Source organism: Rhincodon typus, chromosome 9 (genome assembly GCF_021869965.1).
Source record: "Rhincodon typus isolate 14 chromosome 9, sRhiTyp1.1, whole genome shotgun sequence".
NCBI classification, from domain to species: domain Eukaryota; kingdom Metazoa; phylum Chordata; class Chondrichthyes; order Orectolobiformes; family Rhincodontidae; genus Rhincodon; species Rhincodon typus.
The window spans coordinates 14,038,977-14,063,465 of record NC_063340.1 but is presented as its reverse complement, the minus strand read 5'-3'; the positions used below and the strand labels follow the sequence as shown (position 1 = coordinate 14,063,465).

General features: G+C 41.8%; 1 protein-coding gene across 1 annotated transcript in view; it reads left to right on the top strand.

Moving 5' to 3' along the window:
• The window catches only part of slc24a3 (solute carrier family 24 member 3), a 314,482-nt gene that overhangs the window by 214,369 nt on the left and 75,624 nt on the right, over nucleotides 1-24,489 (top strand). Inside the window, exons 5-6 of the mRNA XM_048601427.1 lie at nucleotides 1,893-1,977; nucleotides 8,497-8,600. Coding sequence (XP_048457384.1) covers nucleotides 1,893-1,977; nucleotides 8,497-8,600 — 189 coding nt within the window. The remainder of the gene's footprint in view (nucleotides 1-1,892; nucleotides 1,978-8,496; nucleotides 8,601-24,489) is intronic.

Sequence of the window (24,489 nt, the reverse complement as noted above, 5' to 3'; positions counted from 1 at the left end):
AGGAATGTTATCACAGAGGCAAAGGAGGAGTAAGAGAAATGGAGGTCTGAAAATTCCAGCGCTTAAGGCCCAGCAGCTGAGGACAGGTCCATTTATGATGCAGTGATTAATATTGGGAATGTCCGAGGGATCCCCATTACAGAAGCGGGGATACCTAGGAGGCTTTTAGAGCCTGAGAAATTCACAGGCTTACACTGGCTCCTGGTTAAGCAATGCCTCAATCACAGATATAGACAGGGGTCAAGACATGGACATTAGAATTAGAATTAGGTTTTATTGTCATGTGTACTAAAGTGCAGTTGTACAGTGAAAAGTGTACAAAGTTGCCATTCCTTGTGCCATCTTACGTACAAATGTACTCGGGTACAAAATCTTAGGTATAAAATAGAAAAATAAAGAAATAAAGTAAAAGTTAAACATTACAGTTCTTCTTAATATAAAGTCGAAAAAAAATTGAGGCATTGCTTAACCAGGAGCCAGTATAAGTCAGTGGGCACAGGTAATGGGTGACCAGCATCTGGTTTGAAAGATGAACGGCAAATTTTGAATGAACTTAAGTTTATGGAGGGTAGAACGTGGGAGACCTGCACTTGGAATGGTTAGGTCTCAAGATAACAAAGGCATGGATGTGGACTTTAACAGAAGAGCTGAGGCAGTGGTAAATTCAGTCATAGAGGTGGAACAGGGCATCTTAGTGAGTACACTAATCTGTACGTGTAACTTTTATTTTGTATGTTTTATGCTGTATTATAATAACTGCAATGTTTAACTTTTAACTTTGTTCTTTCTTTCTAACTTGTTCTTAAGATTCTGTACCTAAATAAAAGATGGTGCCTTAAGTGGCAACATTATACACTTTTCACGGTTCTCCTGCACATATGTACTTGAGTCCATGTGACAATAAAATCAAATGAAAAATCAAATGAAATATGACACCGGGCTTAGCAACAGGCTGCTTCAGCATCACACAGTAGTCACAGAGAGGGATGGAATTGATGGTGAGGGAGTGGAATGTGTGACGGAAACCAAAGGCAATGGTTTTCCGCCTTCCCAATATTGAATGGAGGAAATTTCTGCTTGTTCAGTACTGGATATTGGCTAAACAGTCTGACAGTTTAGGGTCAAGAGAGTTGGTGTTGAGGTAGAGCTGGGTGTTGTCAGATCCCCACGTCAGAAGTATTGGTGTAAGAAAGGGAAGTAAAGTGGCTTTAATAGGACTGACTGTGCTTTCCCTGTCCAGTGATATGGTTCCTCTTCAGCTGGTAGGCAGGAATAATCACCTTAGAGCTAGCAGGAACTGTAGATGCTGGAGAATCTGAGATAACAAGGTGTAGAGCTGGATGAACACAGCAGGCCAAGCAGCATCAGAGCAGCAGGAAAGCTGACGTTTCGGGCCTAGACCCTTCTTCAGAAAAAAAAATCGCCTTTGTCTCTCTGCTTGGTGTTAAAACAAATCGCAAAGAGACTTGTTTCTTATTTGTTTGTGACACAGTACGAAAGTCGCATCATCCCCATGTGAAATCGCCATAACGACGTTAAGTAACCTCTTCGGTGCCCCTGCAACTTTAAAGAAATGTTTGGCGATGCACTTTCTTTCCAGGCACTGTCCCTTTAAGCAACCCGAACAAAACCTTTCGCTGCAGTTTCTAATGATCTGAAACCGGATCCAGCTATATTTACATTTAACTCAAAAAGGAAACTGCCGGCGCTAGATTTCAACACAAGACCTTGCCTTTTAGAAGCGTGATTGTGGAAAAAGACTAAACTGAGAGGACTGTCCGACTATCTGTTCAGAGTAATGAGCTTCGGTTCAGGATGGGTGAACACTGTTGGTCATTGTTGTAGCGACGACTGACCCATGACCTTTTCTTGCTGTGCTTTCTCTTCTGCAGCGCCTGCACCTCAGTGAAGATGTGGCCGGAGCTACGTTCATGGCAGCTGGAAGCTCAGCCCCTGAGCTCTTCACCTCCATCATAGGTAACTCAGTGAAGTCAAGTATGAAAAAGCAAAGCCGCACTTCGTTATTTCCAATTTGTTCATCTCTGCCTTGTTCATCATTTCTCCAACAAAATTGTCAGACTCTAGTCTTTTTGCAGAAATGCCATTTTGAAAGTGACGCCCTCAAAAGCTTCACTTAAAGCATAATCACGTACTCCCAGTTTGTGTTCCATGAGAGAAGGTTGAGAATTAGGCAACTCTTATTAAAGTGCGCCTCTAGAACCTAGAACTCATTCATCATTACAGAGCAATTACTGTGCAGGATGCCATTTGTTTTTGTCCTTGTCTGTGCCAGCTCTCTATGAGAGGAACTCACTCAATCTACTCCCCTGCCTCTATCCCTGACGCCTGGCTATTTCTTTTTCTTTCAGATAATTATCCAACTCCCTTTTGAAAGTCACAATTGATTCTCCCTCCTCCTAACAATTTGTTGGGTTTTTTTAAAAAAATAAGGTTTTTCCTCACACTGTGTTTATTTCTTTTGCCAATTATGGGAACACCACTGCCTGCAAGATATCCCCGCAATCCACACTACGTCCTGACTTGGAAATGTAGCTCCATTCCTTCAGTGTCTCTGAGTCAAAATGCTGGAAGTCTTCCTGAAGCAGCATTGTGAGTCTTGCATACAGCAAATGGGACTGCAGGGGTTTAAGAAAGCAGCTCATCACTACCCCCTCAAGGGCAACTAAGGGGCAGGAAATAAATGCTGGCCCAGCCAGCAATGCCCATGTCCCACAAGTGAATAAAAACACTCCTTATATTGGTGTTGACACCAACAGTTCTATTCGCAAACTGAATGAAGTCACAGTGAAGACCCAACCTTCTCAATGTTGCGTCCTCACCTGAGTCCTGGGGACCTTCAGGTTAAAGTCATCACCAGTCATCTCTCACGAATGAGAAAGCAGCTAATAGACCTCTGGGATGATAGTGATTTTCTATATCAGTGTCCTCTGGATCTCAACCCTTGCGCCAGTGGAAAAAATTATAGAGTCATGGAGTCACACAGCACAGGAACAGACCCTTTGGCCCATATCCTTCTAAACCTTTCCTATTCATATAACTGTCTAAATATCTTTTAAATGTTATAACTGCACCTACATCTACCACTTCTACTGGCAGTTCATTCCACATACAAACCACCCTCTGTGTGAAACATTTGCTGCTCAGGTCCTTTTTAAATCTTTCTCCTCTCACCTTAAAAAAAATGCCCCCTAGTTTTGAACTTCCCCACCCTAGGGTAAAGACCTTTGTTATTCACCTTATCTATCCCCCTCATGAATTTATAGATGTCTGTAAGGTCACCTCTCAACCTCCTACACTCCAGTGAAAAATGCCCTAGCCTATCCAACCTCTCCTTATTACTCAAACCCTCCAGTCCCGGCAACATCCTGATAAATCTTTCCTGAACTCTCTCCAATTTAATAATATCCTTCCTGTAACAGGGCATCTAGAACTGTACACAGTACTCCAAAAGTGGCCTCACCAACATCCTGTATAATCTCAACGTGATGTCCCAACTCTTATACTCAATGGTCTGAGCAAGCGTGCTAAACACCTTCCTAACCTCCCTGCCTACCTGTGACGCAACTTTCAAAGATATATGTAGCTAAGCTCCTAGGTCTCTCTGTTCAACACACCAACTAGGGCCTTACCATGAAATATATAAGTCCTGCTGTTTTTCATTTTACCAAAATGCAATGCCTTGTATTTATCCAAATTAAACTCCATCTGCCACTCCTCAGCTGTTTGGCCTAATTGATCAAAATTCCTTTGTAATTTTAGACAGACATCATCACTTTCGACAATACCATCAATTTTGGTATCATCCGCAAGCTTACTAACCATGTCTCTTAAGTATTCATCCAAATTGTTTATATAAATGACAAATAACAGTGGACCCAGAACCGAATCCTGTGGAACACTGCTGGGTTACAGGCCTTCAGTCTGAAAAACAACCCTCCTTACCACCCTCTTTCTCATAACGATCAAGCCAATTTTTTATCCAATTGGTTAGCCCTCCCTGAATCCCATGTGATCTAATTTCACTAACCAGTCTACGATGCAGGATCATGTCAAAGACTTTGCTAAATTCCATGTAGAAGACGTCTACTGCTCTGACCTCATCTATCTTTTTGGTTATGTCCTCAAAAAATTCAATCAAATTTGTGAGACACAATTTCCCATGTACAGAGCCATGCTGACTATCCCTAATCAGTCCTTCCCTCTCCAAATGCATGTAAATCCTGTCTCTCAGAATCCCCTCCAACAACTTACCTACCAGTGATGTCAGATTCACTGGTCTGTAGTTCCCAGGCTTCTCCTTACAGCCTTTCTTAAATAAAGGCACAACATTAGTAACCACCACACCCCCCCATCTAGTCCTCCAGCACCTCATTCATGGCTATTATGATACAAATATCTTTGCTATGGGTCCTTCAATTTCTTCCCTAGGATACACTTGATCAGGTCCCAGAGATGTATCAACATTTGTGCTTTTAAAAGACCTCCAGGACCTCCTGTTCTGTAATGTGGACTGTTTTCAAGACATTAATATTTATTTCCCGGAGTTCCCTGGCCTCCATGTCTTTGTCCACGTTAAAAACTGATACAAAATATTCGTTTAGTATCTCTCCCTATTTACACCTCTCTCTCAAAATTCCTCAAAGCTTTGAACATCTGCTGCTTTCAATCTTCCATTCCCTAAGGAGAAAAATCCAGTTTTTCACATCAATCTGTGTAACTCAAGTCCCTCATCGTCATCAATCTATTCCTCACCCCACTGCAATGCCTTCATTATTGCTCCGAAAGTGTGATGCACAGAATTGGACACATTATTCGTATCGAGCTAACCCATTGATTTATAAGCATTCACTTTAACATGCTTTGGATTCTATTTTTCAGTTTATAAGGTCTAGGATCCAGGTGGCTTTTTAATCACTTTCTCAACCAGCCCTGTCACTTCCGAATAACTTGCGCAAACCCCCAGATTCCTCCACTTCTACGCTCCAGTTTAGAACTCTCTCCATTGCCCCTCCTCATTCCTTCTGCCAAAATGTGTCACTTCATACTTCATCTGCCACAGGGTCACCCATTGTAACAGCTTGCCTTCGTCCTCTTGAAGCCTATCGCTGTCCTCTTCACAGTTTGCTGGACTCTCAAGTTTTGTGCCACGTGCAAACTTTGAAATGGTGCCCCGCACACCCAAGTCTAGGTCATAAATATGAGTATGTAATGTAAACATTAATATAAAAATAGGTAAAGCAATGGTCTTAATACCGACCCCTGCGGATCCTCACTATACACGCACCATTAATCTGAAAAACAATTGCTTACAGGTACTCTTGTATCCACTGTGCCACTGTTCCTGCTATGTCACACGCTTTCCATAGAAACATCGAAAATAGGAGCAGGAGTAGGCCATTCGGCCCCTTCGAGCCTGCTCTGCCATTCAATATGATCACGGTTTTTCATCCAGCTTAGTACTGTCTTTCTCCCCATACCCTTTGATCCCGAAGAATTTGATCCCTTTAGCCTTAAGAACTATATTTAACTCCTTGAAAACTTCCAATGTTATGGCCCCAACTGCTTTCTGTGGCAGGGAATTCCACAGGCTCACCATCCTCTGGGTGAAGACATTTCTCCTCATTTCAGTCCTGAATGACCTACCCCTGGACTCTCCAGTCACTGGGAACATTCCTGCTGCATTTACCTGTTAGAATTTTATAGGTTTCTATGAGAATCCCCCATCATTCTTCTAAGCTGTATTGAATACAGTCCTAACCAATCCAATCTCTCTTCATATGTCAATCGTGCCATTCCAGGAATCAGTATGGTAAACCTCTGTTTAATCCTTCCATTGCCAGAACATCTTTCCTCAGATAAGTAGACCAAAACTGTACACATTACTCCAAGAGTAGTCTCACCAAGGCCCTGTATGATTGCAGCAAGACATCCCAACTCCTGCATCCAAATCCTCTTCCTATTAAGGACAACATACTATTTGCCTTCTTCACCACCTACGTGCTTACTTTCAGCTACAGTGGCTTTATCCTGGGTCTTCCAGAGCAGGTTTCCTTTTTGATGGTAATGACAACGTTTGCAGCCTTCAAACAGCTACAGCCATGTGAGACAACACAAAGACAGACAGCTGAATCAAATCAGCCTCCCTACCTCTGTATTCACAACACAGTAAAGTAAAAACCATCAAAGACGCTCAGAATTGACCCGATTGATTCCTAGCCAGACTTTTTGAGTAAACAGTCACAGTTTTTGTGAATAATCAATACTGGATACCAGGCTAAACAAAAGACTCAACAATTTATTAGCTTTTGCAGAGCAAAGTCAAACCACAAGGTAATCTAATGTCTAAGATTTAAACCTGGTCCTTTTTAAATCTAGCCCCGCGCTCTCACAAAATCTGAAAGAGAAACTGAAATAGTTAAGGGATAAATCAAAAGGAAAAGATAAGTGGGATGTAACAGGCCAGTTCACTTAAGCAGACTCCACAATCCGTAACATCAGCCTATAGAATTATATCTTGCTTGGTTTTAGATGACACCAATGCATACAAATCTCTTCCAGTAGGATCTAAGGAAAGTTCATTTAATTCTTACAACCGTGATTCTATTTTCTGAACATTCAGTAAGTTGACAATGAGAGTACAAGCAAGGAGCAATCAAACCTTTTTCTTGTAGCTTTCACAGACATAATCCTTCTGATCCAAATACAGTCTAAAAGCCAATTCAAACATTGACCTTTCTTTGTTAGACTTGTTATCTCCCCTCAAGGTCTCAGTGAACATTGAACATCTGCCATCTACTTAAGCATAAGATTTCCCTGGGGTTGAAGAGCCTACAGAGCATTTTTTCAAACGTGAAGCAAGGTGCAATTAACTTCCAGGCCTGGCCTCATGAACAAGTAACAGCTTGTTTGTTTTCTTTTTTTTAACTCAAGCTGCTGTTCACAGCCCAAAGGTCACCTTTCAGCTCTCAGCCCCCAGTTCACAGCTTCAAACCAAAAGTGACTTAAAAACAAATAAAAATAAAAATGGTGAAAAATGACTTCTTATCCTGCTAGTCTGACGTGATTATTTGTGGAGGTCGCTTTGCACAAGGAATGAATATGAATACTTGACGGATGGACAAAATGTGCTTATGCTCTGTGAAAGGAATCAATACAGTTCACCCTGTTCTTCCAATTGTACCATATACTGCTTCTGCACTCAACTGTATGGTGTTTCTATGTGCGTCAAACAGAACATTCTCATCTTTTCTCCCGGCTTCATTCTGTGTCTTGTGCTGGGCCATAGTTCAATTCTTTCTATATCCCACCCAATAGTCACTATTTGTGAGAGACCTGGGAGGTTATTTGTTCATTTGGATCTCACCACTTAGCCCAGTCCTGATGTCCAGATGCAGGTAGCATCCCTGGTTACTAATTAGGAGCAGGAACTCTAACAATAACCCTGCCATGGGGCAATGGCACCAGTTATCTGTCCCTCTGGCTACAATCCGTTAACACAGCATGGACCAGGAAGATCTCAGCTTCAATTCCTTGTTTCTCTGGGAATTGAACCTGCCAACTTCGTGGTCCATTTGGTTCCACAGAAATGTCATCAATTATCTATGGATGCAGGCAGAATGAAGCCATTTGACTCTTCATTCTGGTTGCAGCTATATGAACTATCCAATCAGCGTGATTTCATTGTACTTGTCCCACTTTTTCCAACTTCTTGTTTTCCAAAGTATTTATCCAAATCTCCTGGTAGCTTTGCCTTCCCAGTTGCTAGTTTTGCACACATTCTGTTCTTATTTTTATATTAGACTTTGAGTTAACATTATCAATTATGATCAAACATAAAATGTACAAATTTAAAATTGAAGCTCATTATTTTATATTAAATTTACATCTTAAAAACCTCACACCTGTATAGTCTAATCTGATTATCACATGCCCCACCATTGCTCTTACCATAAGACAACACTTCCTTTGTTTCTCATGTACAGCAGTACAGGAGGTGGAATGATTTTTATTCAGTGTTATCTGTCTTTTGACATACTCTCTTTTTTAAACAAACTTTTGAAAATCAGAGCTGAAGAATTGTGAATCGGCAAACCATTTGAAAACTGGCCATTCAAAGTTAATGCTTGAGTAAAATAATATCTCAACAAATTGTCCATTTATTCAGATGCTTTCCAAAGCACTCAGGAGGAATTGAGCAATGGTGTTGAGCTATTAGTTGCAGGAAGGCTTATTTTGGAGTCTGGTAATGTCGTGGTAGCTTAGACACCGAAAGTGTACACCACAAACTTGTGATTTTCAGTATACACTCAATGCTTGATAAGTAGCTCATTATAGCTGAATAATTTGAGTATAAACCCTTTTGTGTTTACCATTTGTGCTGTTGTGCCTTTTATTGTGTGTACAGCCGGCATTCCAAATGTACCCCAGCTCTCGAAGGCTCATATCCCTACTTAAACTTCCCTTTCTGTTTCTCAGGAGTGTTCATCACAAAGGGAGATGTTGGGGTCGGAACCATCGTGGGCTCTGCAGTGTTCAACATTCTCTGCATCATTGGAGTGTGTGGGCTTTTCTCAGGATTGGTAAGCAAATCTCTCCACAGCCATCCACAATATAGTCAATGAGTAGGACCAAGGTACTGAAGCTCCTGGGCACATGGGCACCTCGTTGGTAATTAATTGGGTGGTCATGCCCTGGCAATGAGCACAGTAAATGGACAAACACCTGGAAACTACTGAGACCGCTGTTCCATTTGGTGTTTAATGTACAAGTACCGATAAAAGAGCTTTCATTTCTCTCTTCTTCTAGAGGATGAGGAGGCAAGATGTATACTATTGGCTTGTTTGTTCTGAATAATGAGATGATAGACAATACGAAAAGGAACAGCAAGTCCACCACAGTTTCTCCAGTTGTGTTCACGATATGTTTAAGCAATCTGGGCTCTGGATCAAAGCTGTCTCTGATTGAACTCAAAAGTGTTTTAAAAATTAAGAGATGCCAGGCAGGATTCACACTCGATGAAGAAAATGCTGACTTTATATTCAGTATTGACATTATTTCGATGGGAGTTGGAGACTGTCCCTCATGGAGGACTGTGGATTTGCCTGTCAGATCTTTGGAAGTCCCCAGTAAGGTTGATTTCATTCGGTCCCCAACCTGCTCTTAAGTTGAGCAAGGTTCACATTTTTTGAAGACATTTGGATGCAGGGGTGCAATATGAAGATGGAAGGTCGATTGTTTAGGGGAGAAGTGAAGATAAATTTCCTCATTCAGGATTGTGCATCTTTGGAATCCTCTACCCCAGAGGACCATGGATGCTCCCTCATTGTGTACGTTCAACACTGAGATCAATAGACTTTTAACTGATCTGGGAATCGAAGGAGGTGGGGAGAAGGTGGAACTGGAGATGGGATTGTACTCATTGGATTTTAGAAGAATGAGAAGGGACTGTATTGAAACTTGTAAAATTCTTAGGGGATTTGACAGGTAGATGGTGAGAGATTTCCCCTTTGTGGGAGAGTCTAGAACGACAGGGTATAATCTCAGAGTAAGGGGGTCACCCATTTAAGACAGTTGAGGAGGAATTTTGTCTCAGAAGTAGTAAGTTCTTTACTGCAGAGGGCTGTACATTAAATATACGAAAGGCTGAGATAGATTTTCAATCAATAATGGAATTAAGGATTCGGGGGAAAAGGCTGGTAAGTGCAGTTGGGGATTATCAAATCAATCCTGATCTTAATGAATGGATGAGCAGACTTAATGGACCAAATGGCCTACTTCTGCCCCTCTGTCTTTTGGTCTTATGGGTGGGAAAGTGGAATTGAGGTTGAAAATTGCTCTGATGGTATTGAATGGCAGATGAGGCTTAAGGGATTTGTTGGTCTGATTTTAAACCTACGACTTACATTCTCACACACCAGTGTACACAGGTAAATGTACATTGTCAGCAGAAGACAGAAATTTGTTTGGACCTCTTGAAAATGCTAATGCAGTTGCTCGCAGACATGAATTGATCATTTATAAATGACATCGACGAACGCTTCCCTTCACTGACCCTTGACCCAGATGGAAGTTAGCCAAACAACAGAACTTTACAGTCCATGAACAAAATCAGTTCCGTCATAGGGATGGTCTTTGTTGATTTGGGACGTTTGTAAAAGTGTTATGGCTGTTGTTCAAGTATTGTGTATATTGCCTGACTGTTACATTAGACATGTTAGCATTATATCTTATAAAAAGTAGTGGAAAGACAGATTGTAATATTCTGTTATATTGTACGCTACATTCTTTATTTTCAGCTGTTCCTCGTTTCCATTAATTCCCGCAAAAGCCCAAGAGATTTGCAATGTTAGTGTAAATGATTTTCAATCTGTCATATTGAATTCTGCAGCTCCTTGATTAACTTTGAGACTAATTTTGTGACACATTTCAGCAGGGAGTTCAAACCACAATAATGGACCTAAGTGAAAGTTTGAAGTATTTAATTTTCTGAAGAAGTGAAAAAGGGAAAGCGGTAGATGGTGTGTGGATGAGTTTTCAGAGGGCACCTTAAAATGTCCTACCAATGAGGGTCAGTAGGATGATGGAAGGAAGGTTATAGGAGCAGTGGCTGTGTGGATAGAGAGATGACTTCTGAGCCAAATCCAGCAGCAGAGCTGCACAGATTAATGTGGTACAGGATAGTGGCCCCCCTTTGAATTTCACTTTCTGTTTAATATGGGTGATTTGGACACAGGTACAAGAAGTCCATATTATGTTTTGTTTCCATCGAACAAGAGAACTGTGACATAATGTGGAGCACTTTACCATAAGGCGGAGACAAAATGTCAATTAAAGTGGACTTCAAAAAGAATGATATTGAAGAGCGTGGGAATAAGAAAGAGAAATGTGATTCAAGTTATGAACTCCACTGCAGCAAAAGTAAGAAACATGATGAAACTAAAAAAAATGGTGGAAATCTCAGCAGGTCAGGTAGCATCCATGGCGAGAAAGCTAACGTTTCGATTCCAGCATCTGCAGTGATTTCTTCCAATTCAGAAACATGACGGACTCCTTCCATTGTAGCCATCAGCTCAGTCCGACTCAAAAGGTTGTTTCCCAGAGCTTGAGCACATACTGAATTGGCACTCCCATGAAGCCCTGGGAGGAATGCCATAGACCCTGTCCTTCAGATCAAATGAGGCTTTTCCTGGGTGAACCTTAAAGATGTCAGTGCACTATTTCTCCCTGAGAAATGAATTATCCCGTCCTTATATCCTGTTGACTGTAGAACTTAGGCTCTCTGCATTCTGGACTGTTAAATGTTCTTACATTAATTGCACTTCAAAAGCATTTCATTGAAAGATGTTCAGCAGCCATAAAAAGTACCATGTGAATGTGAGCACTTCTTTTCCTTAAATTCTGATTCGATGAGAGCCAGCGATCCTTCAAATTTGATTGTCCATTGCTCCAAGCTGCAAGCATACCTTCCTGTTCAGATTCTCTGTCAATATTACTTCACACACCAGGGGAGCATGTTTAGTGTCTGGGCAATAATTATCACTTGACAAGGGCACAAGAAAGGCAGGATTGGATAGAGTGGACAGAATGTCATTTGGTGGATTTTCCTTCCAAAAATACAAGTGGGTTCTATAAGGTGAGTGACAACTGCCCCACTAGGTTTGCCTCTACCACGATGGTGTAAAACACCCAGCCGGTAAAGATATTTAAAAACAAAACTTGTCATATTGTCTGTTGCACTCTCTTCCACAGTGGGGCCTGCACCACAAGTACTGGCCTTTCACCTTAATAGCTCCATTTAAGACACATGAAAATAATCCTGCATCTTTAAAGTGAAGCTCCTGCATCTTTAAAGTGAAGCTCACAACAGCGAGGCTGTTAAATTCCACTCATGGGGTTAAAAAGTCTGCTCGTACTTTGAAGGGTACCAGTAGCGCTGTGAATTTCTTGGAGGTGACCTGAGATTGCACTGGATTTGATATTTTTACCCTGTCAGATAAAAGGTTTAGATTACATAGAGTTACAAATTGTCACACTCCATCTCCAGACCAAATGCAATCTACTGAGGACACGTAGGGATTTGTGTTGGTAACAGGATTTGCAAATAAAGGAGGCCAGATTTGATAGGTCCAGGAACAGGCATGAGGGATAACAGGCATCTATTGATTCAATTGCAGGCAGCTTATCAATTTCTACATAGCCTTTGTGGGCAGTGCTGCTGTGCACTTTGTAGATAGTACACATTGCTGCTATTGGCTACTACTTTTGGCGAGAATGAATGTTTGTGAATGTAGTCCCAATCAAGCAGGATGCTTTGTCCTGGATGGTGTCAAGTTTCTTCAGTGTTATTGGAGCTGCACCCATCCAGAAGTATTCCAGCACAGTTCTGACCCGGAACTATGTCAAGGTTCCATCTCTAAGGCAAAATCCTAGATGAAGGTCAACTGTTGAATGGCTTTTCTTTTCAGCTGTTGTTTTGGTGATTTGTGCTTTTTTTTAAAAAAAGTTGTTTCAAATTGCAATGGTGTAGGGGGACCTGGTATGCCATGTGCTGAAGAAGATTTTTGCTGACTTCAAAATTTGTGCATGACCCAGTTGCTCTGTGCCATGTCTGGAGCACAGTCCTTGCTATACAGCATGGCTTGGAGAAAGGAGAGGGTCACACAGAACAGGGCTGGCTGTTGGAAGAGGGAGTAGGTGGGGGAGGTGGGTGTCTGAGCCATAGGCCCTGGCACTTTGGTTGTGCAGAGGGCAGTTCTCCTACCTCACTGAAGAACAACATGTGCAATGTCGACACTTCAGTAAGGATGTCCTCACTGATATTTTCCACCTGCTGGAGACACAAGTATGATCTCAGAACAAAATTGCTGCTCATGCACGCCTGTAAACCTGGAGCTCACTCTCTCCACTATTGTGTCACCTCTTAATGCAGCACAGATCAGAGACACTGAACTGCTGTATGACCATCGACAATCGTTCTCACTCTGACAGGCCCCTAAACAGATACAGGTTAGCTTTAAGTGGTGCGAAGGGCTCATGGTTTTCACCTCCTTCTGTTGCCTCCAGCCAATTAACAATGCAATTAATGTTGGCTGCATGCCAAAATCACTGAAGTGAGCAAACAGCATGAAATTGATAAGCTGCCTGCAATTGAATCAATAGATGCCTGTTATCCCTCATGCCTGTTCCTGGACCTATCAAATCTGGCCTCCTTTATTTGCAAATCCTGTTACCAACACAAATCCCTACGTGTCCTCAGTAGATTGCATTTGGTCTGGAGATGGAGTGTGACAATTTGTAACTCTATGTAATCTAAACCTTTCATCTGACAGGGTAAAAATATCAAATCCAGCGCAATCTCAGGTCACCTCCAAGAGATTCACATCGCTACTGGTACCCTTCAAAGTACGAGCAGAATTTTTAACCCCATGAGTGGAATTTAACAGCCTCGCTGATGTGAGCTTCACTTTAAAGATGCAGGAGCTTCACTTTAAAGATGCAGGATTATTTTCATGCGTCTTAAATGGAGCTATTAAGGTGAAAGGCCAGTACTTGTGGTGCAGGCCCCACTGTGGAAGAGAGTGCAACAGACAGTATGACAAGTTTTGTTTTTAAATTATCTTTACCGGCTGGGTGTTTTACACCATCTCGGTAGAGGCAAACCTACTTACCTTATAGAACCCACTCGCTTTTTTTTGGAAGGAAAATCCACCAAATGACATTCTGTCCACTCTATCCAATCCTGCCTTTCTTGTGTCCTTGTCAGGTGATAATTATTGCCCAGACACTAAACATGCTCCCCTGGTGTGTGAAGTAGTATTGACAGAGGAATCTGAATAGGAAGGCAAGCTTGCAGCTTGGAGCAATGGATAATCAAATTTGATGGATTCTTCCAAACTCACAACCACTTCCATCTAGACAGACAGGGGCAGCAAATAGATGGGAACCCCACCACCTGCTAGTTCCCCTCCAAGCCACTCACCATCCCGACTTGGAAATATATTGCCATTTCTCCAGTACCGCTGGGTTAAAATCCTGGCATTCCTTCCTAAGGGCATTGCTTCATCTATAGCCCATGGACTGCAGCAGTTCAAGAAGGCACCTCATCACCACCTTCTCAAGCTAGTGGTGAGCAATAAATGCTGGCCCAGTCAATGATGTCCACATCCCATGAACATTTTTTTAAAATTAAAAGCTCTTCTACCTATTCCCAAAATGTTCTTGGCACTTGCAACAAAAGTCTGAATGAAGAAATCGTTTTGCATTTCAAGTGTCCATCTACAGCAGTGTTCTCATTTACATGACATCTGATTGAAATCAATTCCAGATTTGAATAGAGCCATTTAAAAAATGCAGGAAATGGTCAGGGCTGTTCAGTTAATTATTTTGCAGCACTCATTAAAACCGTAAAATTGATTATGTTAATAACTTGCAGAAAAAGGCACTCTGTTTGATATTGCTTTCAAGCTTTGAAACCTTCAAATTATGTAAATGAAGATATCAGAAGGAATTAAAAGACCATAAAGTTCTCTGCTTGATAAATTATACTTCAGTTCATTAAAATATTAATAAAATAATCAATGAGGAACAGTACTTATAACCAGAAAATGGATTCTAAAAGCTCAGATACGAATTAAGTCGAAAGGAAATGATCCTGAACAATTCAGTTTGACCACCACTTTCAAGAAATTATCAACAAAAGCAGTGAGACTAAGGTAATTAACATTGAGAAGTAACCATATAAAGGACCTTGCATGAGACAGCAGCTTCAGATCCTGATTCTTATCATGCTGTGATGCTGAGAACTTTCAGTAGAACCCCCTCCCCATTTCTCTCTACATTTTTGAATATAGAGTCATAGAGAGATACAACACAGAAACAGACCCTTCAACCCAACTCATCCTTGCTGACCAGGTTTCCTCAACTGAATTAGTCCAATTTGCCTGCATTTGGCTTGTATCCCTCTAAACCTTTCCTTTCATGTACCCTTACAAATGTGTTTTTAAATACTGTAATTGTATCCATCTCTACCACTTCTTCTGGCAGCTCACTCCATTCACACACCATCCTCTGCATGAAAGAGTTGCTCCTCAGGTCCCTTTTAAATCTTTCCCCTCTCACCTTAAACCTATGCCCTCTAGTTTTGGACTCCCCTACGCTGAGGAAAAGACTTTGGCTAGTCACCTTATCTATGTCCCTCGAGATCTTATAAACGTCTATAAAGTCACCCCTCAGCCTACTAGGGAAAAAAGCCCAGCCTATCCAACCTCTCCTTATAATTCAAACCTTCCATTCTCGGTAACATCTCTTTTGTACCCTTTCCACTTTAATAACATTCTTCCTGTAGCAGTGCGACCAAAATTGTATGCAGTACTCCAAATTTGGCCTTACCAATGTCTTGTACAGCTGTAACATGACCCTAAATCCTGTACTTAATGCTCCAATGAAGGCACGCATGCCAAATGCCTTTTTCAACACCCTGTCCACATGTGATGCCACTTTCAAGGAACTATGTACCTGCACCCCTAGGTCTCTCTGTTCAACAACACTCCAGGGCTTTATCATTAACTGTGTAACTCCTGTTGCATTTTGTCACACCAAACTGCAACACCTCGCATTTACCTGAATTAAGCCCCATCTGCCACTCCTGTCCCACTGGCCCAGTTGATAAAATTGCAGTTCTACTCTTAGATGATCTTTTTCACTATCCACTATACCACCAATTTTGATGTCATCCACACACTTACTAACCTGCCTCCCATATCCTTGTCCAAATTGTTTATATAAATGACAAACAACTGTGGACCCAGCACCAATCCTTGCAGGACACGGCTGATTACAGGCCTCCAGTCTGAACACCAGCCTTCTACCACCACCCTCTCCGTCTCCTACCGTCAAGACAATTTTGTATCCAATTATGTCAGTTTGCATTAGACCATCATTAACTAGGGTTAGCTAATATTTGCAAGTAAATGTGTTTTTCTGTGGGATTGTCAGAACAAAGCCAATTTCCATTCGCCCATTTGATAACTATTGGGAAGAGGAATCTTGGTTGATGTTGGCTGTATTCTATCATACTCTCTGTATTTCTGATATTAATAAGAATATATCATTGTTTTTCTTCATTCATTAACAGGATGAGGGTGTTGCTGGCCAGGCCAGCATTTATTGCCCAGAGGGCAGTTAAGAATCAACCACATTGCTGTGGGTCTGGATTCACGTGCAGGCCAGGTAAGGACGGCTGATTCCTTCCCTAAAAGACATTAGTGAACCAGATGGGATTCCACCCTACCACAAAACAATTGACAATGAATTCATGATCATTAATTCTAGATGTTTATTGAATTCAAATTCTACCATTTGCTTTGGCAGGATTTGAGCCCAGGTTCCCAGAAAATCCCCTTGGATCTCTGGATTAACAGTCCATCAATAATACCACTATGCCATCTCCTCCCCATATATAGTATCTGAATGGTGAGATGTCTAAGAGGAAGAAAGAAGAGAAATAAGTAAAATGAGAAAGGTCAGAGTGTACCTCATGGTCTGTGCATAGGATTGCTAGTTTTTCATTTAATCCCTGATCGCCTTATATAGAAGGAGGCTTGGAAGAGATCTGGTTGAGGTTTGAGCCGGAGTAGATGGGGAGAAGCTGTTTCCACTCATAAGGAAGAAAAAGAATGAGAGGGCATTGGTTTATAGTGATGTGGAAACGAGCAAGAGTGATGTCAGGAAAAACTACTGAGCGAATTGTTAAGGTATGGAATGCACTGCCTGGAAATGTGGTGGAGTCACGTTCATTTGAGGCATTCAAGAGGGCATTGGATGGTTATTTGGATAGACAGAGTATGCAGGGATACGGGGTAAAGGCAGGAGATTGGCACTGGGTCATAGAACCAGCACAGGCAAGATGGGCTGAATAGTCTGCTTCTGCACATTGACGATTCTGTGTCAGAATCCACATGAAAGGAATGATCCTGATGTTTTCTGATACCTATTAGAACCAAACCTTTCAGGAATGAATTTAGGGTTAGGACTTTGCATCTTGAGGGCCATATGCTGCATGTGACCCCTCGAGGGTGTATGGAACAGTCTCCTGGAGATCCTTCTCTCAGTTGGCCATTTAGTGGCCAGAGAACTGCCCAATCAAGGTCAGGAGGCAGGTTCTCAAAGCTGGGATGGCCAAACAGACAGCGCCACCCAGCACTGGGGAAGCAGGAGCCAGCCGTTGCAGGTAACGAAGAGAGCGGGAAATCTGATAAAAACAAAACAGCTGCAGCTGCTCAGATGCAACAGCAGAAGGCAGATCCCCTCAGGAACGAAATGGTCAAATCCTGCTTTCCGTTCCTACAAATCATGACAAACTGTGAAGAAGCATCCACAGGGGGAGGTGGGTGAGCGTAATGGGCAGACAGGAGGCAGTTGGAGTTAACGAAGTGAAACCTGAAGGAGTAAATTTTGGGGGCAAGGAAAGTGAACTAAAATATACCCTGTCTGGCAGGAGTCTTAGTGTGATGAAAGAGAGAAGTTTTGGGGTACGGATATGTGAACTTAAATATCTGTCAGCACAAGAACTTTGTGCACTGAAAGTGCATTTGAGGAAAGGATGCACTGTCAAAGATTATCTGCCTGTGAGGACTATTTGCCAGGAAAATTTAGGATGAATACTCCAAAGCTCTTACATGAAGAAAAAGCAATGAAGCAGTCCAGTGGTGTTCCGAGTTTTAAATGCCCATGGGCGTGGAATGCAAGGATATTGTTTACATGGCAATCATTCTGTTGTAAGTAATGCTGGGCACACCAATAAAGAAGAGTATAGGAGCGATGGAAAAGGCACAGTCAAGATTCATTGGAATGTCACGAGTGGTTGTAGCCATGGAGAACTGTTGCAAAAGCCATTCCCCAGCCTGTACCTCCCATTACTTGAGCAAAGAAGATTAAAGTAGCATTGAGAAAGCTATTAGAACCCAGAACATGTTTCAAAGAGTAAGTAATGAATTGTTAAAACTGGTTGTTGAATGAATTACAAAGAGATATAAAATCAGGATAAAACATGAAAAAAACAGAAAGGGAAGTTGGGAAAAAGCTTTTCAGACCAAGTGTTAATGGAATACTCAATGTTTTTCCTCAAAAGATTGTAACACTTGTCTAAAATACTTCTTGGTGGGTGGTGGGAGGGCAATGGCCTAGTGGTATTAGACTATTAATCCAGAAATTCAGCTAATGTTCTGGGGAGCTGTGGCAGATGTTCCAATTTGAATTCAATAAAGAATCTGGAATTACGGGTCTACTGATGACCATGGAACCATAGCTGATTGTCAGGAAAAACCCATCTGGTTCACTAGTGTCCTTTAGGGAAGGAAATCTGCCACCCTTACCTGGTCTGGCTCACGTGTGACTCCAAACCCACAGCAACGTAGGTGACTCTTAACTGCTCTCTGGGCAAGTAGGGATAGGCAATAAATGCTGGCCTAGCTGGAGAAGTCCACATCCTGTGAGTGAATGCAAAAAGGGAATTAGATGAGTATTTGAAGAAGAGAACACAACAGAATGTAGAGAAAAGGAGGGATACAGGATTAGATTAGACAACTGCAGAGCTGATTCTGTCATAAGTATTCTTAATGTGCAGTGTGATTTCAAACTGATATGGACGCAGATAAAATCTAGAGGAATGAGAGGTATTGTTATTCAAACGTATAAGATTCTGAGATCATATTTCCCGTCATGGAGGAATACAGATCTAGGGAACACAGTTTCAAATTAATGGACCTTCCATTTAAGATGGAAATAAAGAGCAATTTCTTCTCTCTGCGAGTCATTGTTGTTTGGAATTTTCACCCCCAGCGAGCAGAGGAGGTTGAATCATTGAATATATTCAAAGCTGAGTTTGTTATCAATTGCTTTGTATTTCATACTTTTTAACGGACTTGAATTTGAATGATTGTGGATACCTGGATGTTGTTTCTTAAAAGGTCAATGAAAGATTAGTGGAACCTTTTTTTAAACACAGCATTTCTTGGTAGACCCATCTTGTGGCAATTAGCTGCTCACCAATGACTCCCACCCTGAGTTTATAACTGTCGAATTGCAGCTTTGTATAGTGATTACCAGTTACTAGTGGTGTACCTCAAGGATCTGTTTTGGGGCCACTGCTGTTTGTCATTTTTATAAATGACCTGGATGAAGGCGTAGAAGGATGGGTTAGTAAATTTGCGGATGACACCAAAGTCGGTGGAGTTGTGGATAGTGTGGAAGGATGTTGCAGGTTACAGAGGGACATAGATAAGCTGCAGAGCTGGGCTGAGAGGTGGCAAATGGAGTTTAATGCAGAACAGTGTGAGGTGATTCACTTTGGAAGGAGTAACAGGAATACAGAGTACTGGGCTAATGGTAAGATTCTTGGTAGTGTGGATGAGCAGAGAGATCTCGGTGTCCATGTGCATAGATCACTGAAAGTTGCCACCCAGGTTGATAGCGTTGTTAAGAAGGCGTACGGTATGTTAGGTTTTATTGGTAGAGGGATTGAGTTTCGGAGCCATGAGGTCATGTTGCAGCTGTACAAAACTCTGGTGCGGCCGCACTTGGAGTATTGCGTACAGTTCTGGTCAACGCATTATAGGAAGGATGTGGAAGCATTGGAAAGGGTGCAGAGGAGATTTACCAGGATGTTGCCTGGTATGGAGGGAAGGTCTTATGAGGAAAGGCTGAGGGTCTTGAGGCTGTTTTCGTTAGAGAGAAGAAGGTTAAGAGGTGACTTGATAGAGACATACAAGATGATCAGAGGATTAGATAGGGTGGACAGTGGGAGCCTTTTTCCTCGGATGGTGATGGCTAGCATGAGGGGACATAGCTTTAAATTGAGGGGTGATAGATATAGGACAGATGTCAGAGGTAGGTTCTTTACTCAGAGAGTAGTAAGGGCGTGGAATGCCCTGCCTGCAAAAGTAGTAGACTTGCCAACTTTAAGGGCATTTAAATGGTCATTGGATAAACATATGGATGATAATGGAATAGTTTAGATTAGATGGGCTTCAGATTGGTTTCACAGGTCGGCGCAACATCGAGGGCCGAAGGGCCTGTACTGCGCTGTAATGTTCTATGTTCTATGTTCTATGATTGTAATGAGGTCAGCCAGGTGGACACAATAGAATATGAACTGAAAACAACAAATGCTGGAGATCACAGTGGTGTCAGACAGCATCCATGGAGAGAAAGCAAGCTAACATTTCGAGTCTCGATTACTCCGTCATAGGATATGAGTTTCCTGATTGGGATTGTTAACCTGGACAAATCAGAGAGTCCTGGCTGACTGATATAAGCAGGAGTGTCAGGGGTTCTGTTCCCTCTGAGAGCCAGCTCTGAGGAAGCTAGACCAGTGTCAGGTACCATGCATGTGTAAATAAAGGGTGTCCTGGTGATGGGATACCAGGCTCTGTGGAGTTATTTCACTTTGAATATTGTTTGGAGTGGTTGGTGACCAGCTGCCAAAAGAAGGAGCTCCCAGCTCAGCTGTCATGTTTCTGGGGAAAAGCTCTTGAAAATAACTCCTGAAAGTCCAGTTGAAGAGCAACTAGGAGACTTTTCAATACTGCGTTTCCCAAGCAAGATCCAGAGACAACAGCCTATATTTGATGATGCATGTCTACACATGCTAAAATGTCAGATTGACAGTCTTCTGAACATCTGAAACCTAGTCCTTTTCTCTTTTCAGAGCTAAGACTTATTGGACAACTGTTTCTTTTCCCCCTAAAATGAATCACTACAGAGAAAATTCCCTGTTGTTTAACCCTTTTATACAGTTGTGCATGTGTGTCTCTGTGTGTATGCGTGTGTCTGTGTCTGTATGTGTGTGTATGTTTTGGATTATTTAAAGGGTTAAACATTTATGTTTTCTGTTACAAACTAAGTGTGTTAAACAGTTTTGCATCTCCATTGAATAAGTTTTTTGTCTTATCGTAAATCAATAACTTGTGTGCATTAAAGAAACCTACTTGATTCTTTTTTTAAGTCTAGTGTAGAGAAATGCATACAATTGACAATATCAGGAAGCAGGAAAAACAATTAAATTTATGATGTGACCCATGGAGTAGTGGGATGAGAGAAGGTCTGTGCATTCCTACCATTTCAGTCATAACAAAATTCACCAATTGTTGAGTGACAGAGGAGTCCTGAGTTCTGGTGACAAGGAGGAAAGTAATTTTAAGGGCACATTAGATTAGCTGTCATCTTATTGAATGGCCAGGCGCACTCAATGGGCCAAGATACCCTACTTTTTTTTATAATGTTCTTAAAATTGTAGCCCCATGTTTGTCTCAATTTGCTGCAATAAATTTACAGAAGATCTTTCTTTGAGTTCCCTGGGAGTTGCACAGAAACACAGGGTTCAGGTTTGGCTGTTGGTGGAGTTGCACGTTTATTGATAATGAACATGTATGTGGATCTCTTGAGTTCACCAGTATTTCACAATTACTGTTGCTCATGCAGCTTTTACAGAATTGTGATTGACTTGCATCCTGCCACTTTGCAGCTGTTGAATTTGCTGCTGTGTCAGAGCCCAGGACCAGCCGACAGCTGCTGGTATCTATTCTCACATCGGGAAGCTGAAAATAATCATGGTCAGCCATTGATGTGAGGTTGAGTGTTAATTAGTTTCTACTTGGATGTGTTTGATCACTGACGCTTTACACGATAACACACTTTTTGGACTGAGGTATTGACCCTTTGATTTTCTGTGCGAAATAATTCACTTTGTCAAACTGGAAAGGAATGTGGAATGTTTGTGTTCCGTTAATAAGTGGGAGCTCAGGTGGTTCAGATGCTGTATTACTAAGCTGAAGATTTGAAACAGTTTGAATGGCCAGAAAAGGTATTTGTGTTTTCTCTAAATTGCATATCTGAAATAAATTGTTAAGCAGTTTGCTTCAGGCTCCTGATGTTCATCACAAGTAGAGGTAGGAAGTTGTGCTTGAGGGACTGATTTAATAATATCTCTAATTATCTGGATTAGTTGCATCTAATCTGATTTGCAATTAATTGGTAGGAAACAGAGATTTAGAGTTTGACGCAGTGATGTTCTATCCTAGCCAGTATATGTTATATAATCTCATCTATTTCTGATTAACAATACACTTTTTGTTCTGGTGCAGTTAACAAAACTTCTTTCCTTCCCTAATGTTTGTAGAATGCTAGTTATACAGATGGCTTATTGAGCCATAGAGTCATACAGCACGGAACCAGACCTTTCAGTCCAACCAGTCCATGCTAGCCATAATTCCAAACTAAACTAAACCCAACTGTTTGTGTTTGGCCCATATCCCTCCAAACATTTCTTATTCATGTACTTACCCAAATGTCTTTTAAACTTTGTAACTGTACCCACATCCACTGCTTCTCTGGAATTTCATTCCACACACTAACCACTCTCTGTGTTCAAAGAAAAATTGCCCCTCATGTATTTTTCAAATCTTTCTCCTCTCACCTTAAAAATATGTCCCCTAGCCTTGAAATTCCCCATCCTAGGGAAAAGACACCTGCCATTCACCTTATCTATGCCCCTCATGACTTTATAAACCTGTATAAGGTCACCCCTTATCTTCCTACATTCCAGTGAAAAACATCCCGGCCTATTCAGCCTCTCCTTATAATTCAAACCCTCCTTTCCCTGACAACATCCTGGTAAATCTCTTCTGAACCCTCTCCAGCTTAATAATATCCTTCCTACAAAGGGACATTGTTATTTAGGTAATACTGGGGGCTGGTGGATAGCATTCTCCTGCTAAGAGTTCAGGACATGCTCACAGAATGAAAGAACATGAATTTATTTAGATTTTTTTGATGACTGTCTCAAAGCTTTTTACAACCAATGAAGTCTTTCTAAAATGTAGTCACTGTTAAAATGCAGGGAACACAGCATCTAATGTATGTAGCGTAAGTATCCACCAACAGCAATGTGATAATAACCACAAAATCTATTTCATAATGGCATTTGTTAAGGGATAAATGTTGCCCCAGGATACCTTGAGAAATCATCCGTTCTTCTTGAACAGTGCCGTGGGATCTCTTCTGTCCAACTAAAAGAGCTATCAAAGCCTTAGTTTGATCTTCCATCTCAAAGATGGGGCTGTGACGGTGCTACACTCCCTCAGTACGGCAAGTGTCAGGTAGATTATGGGTTCCCGTCTCTGGAGTCAGATTTGAAACCATGATCTTTTGATTCACAGGCAGGAGTGACAAAGTGACCCCTTGCAAATGTATCTATTGCTGACCTAGTCTGCCCTGATTTTTTTTTTAAAGTTCACGGTAAGGCAGACCCACCAAAATCCTTTGGAAATGTTTACAGTCTGGAAATAAAGTGGGAGAGGAGGGCTCTGATAGCTCATCAAGGTAATTTGTTGAGTCATACAGAGCAGGAAAGTTCCCAGGTTCAGTCCTTGCTCTGTACTGAATCAACTAGTCTCTGCCTGGCAATTGACTCCTACATCAAAGGCAGGCCAATCAGCAAGAGTTTCTTTTGAAACTCCCTATCAGGACTCAGAATGGGTCACTCAAGTGATTTCAGCTGTCCAAATAACATTCAACAAAGTAAGAACGTTCGAAATAGGAGCAGAAATAGACCATTTGGCCTCTCGAGCCTGCATTGCTATTCGATACAATCATGGCTGACCTCCTTGCTCACCTGCACTTTCCTGCCCCCTCCCCAGATCTCATCGTCACTTCGCGAAGGAGCAGTGCTCTGAAGGCTTGTGATTTTAAATAAATCTCTTGGACTGTAACCTGGTGTTGTGTGAGTTCTGACTTTGTCCACCCCAGTCCAACGCCAGCATCTCCACATCTTAAATGTATTCAACACTGGGACATGCAGAACTGTCCCAAAAACTCCTGAGATGCACAGTTCTCTGAGTAAGGGTATTTCCCATCTCGGTATAAGACCACAGGACTGTATTTCAGATTCCCTTGGCAGGGGAAACGACCTTTCAGTTTCCAGCCTGTCAAGCCCCTTCAGAACCCTGCACAGTTCAACGAGATCACCTGTCATTCTTCTACACTGCAGACACTGGCTTTACAAAACCTGTCATCAATGGACAGCCCTGTCATCAGGAATTCACCTCGTGAACCTTGCTGTACTATCCACAAAGCAAATACATCCTTCCTTAACATTGGAAATCAAACGTGCACCCAGTAACGCTCCTGGAATCCCTTCAGGAGACAGAAGAACGTTGATGATGAAATTCTCAGTCTTGTGCAAAGCCATTAGTTATTGTGGCTTTTTATAAAGATCCAAATTCACGCTATGTACCGCTGTTCTGCTCTGTCCCTGATCTGACCTCTGGGCAGTTTGAGTGTTGACCAAACATGGATCACTCCTCCTCCTAAGTTTCCTGGTGGAATGTGGTGCTGAGAGAAGCTGAGGAGACGATTCCTGCCTGTTAAACATTCCGAAAAGAATTTACACCTATTTAAAAGGAAAGGGGCTGG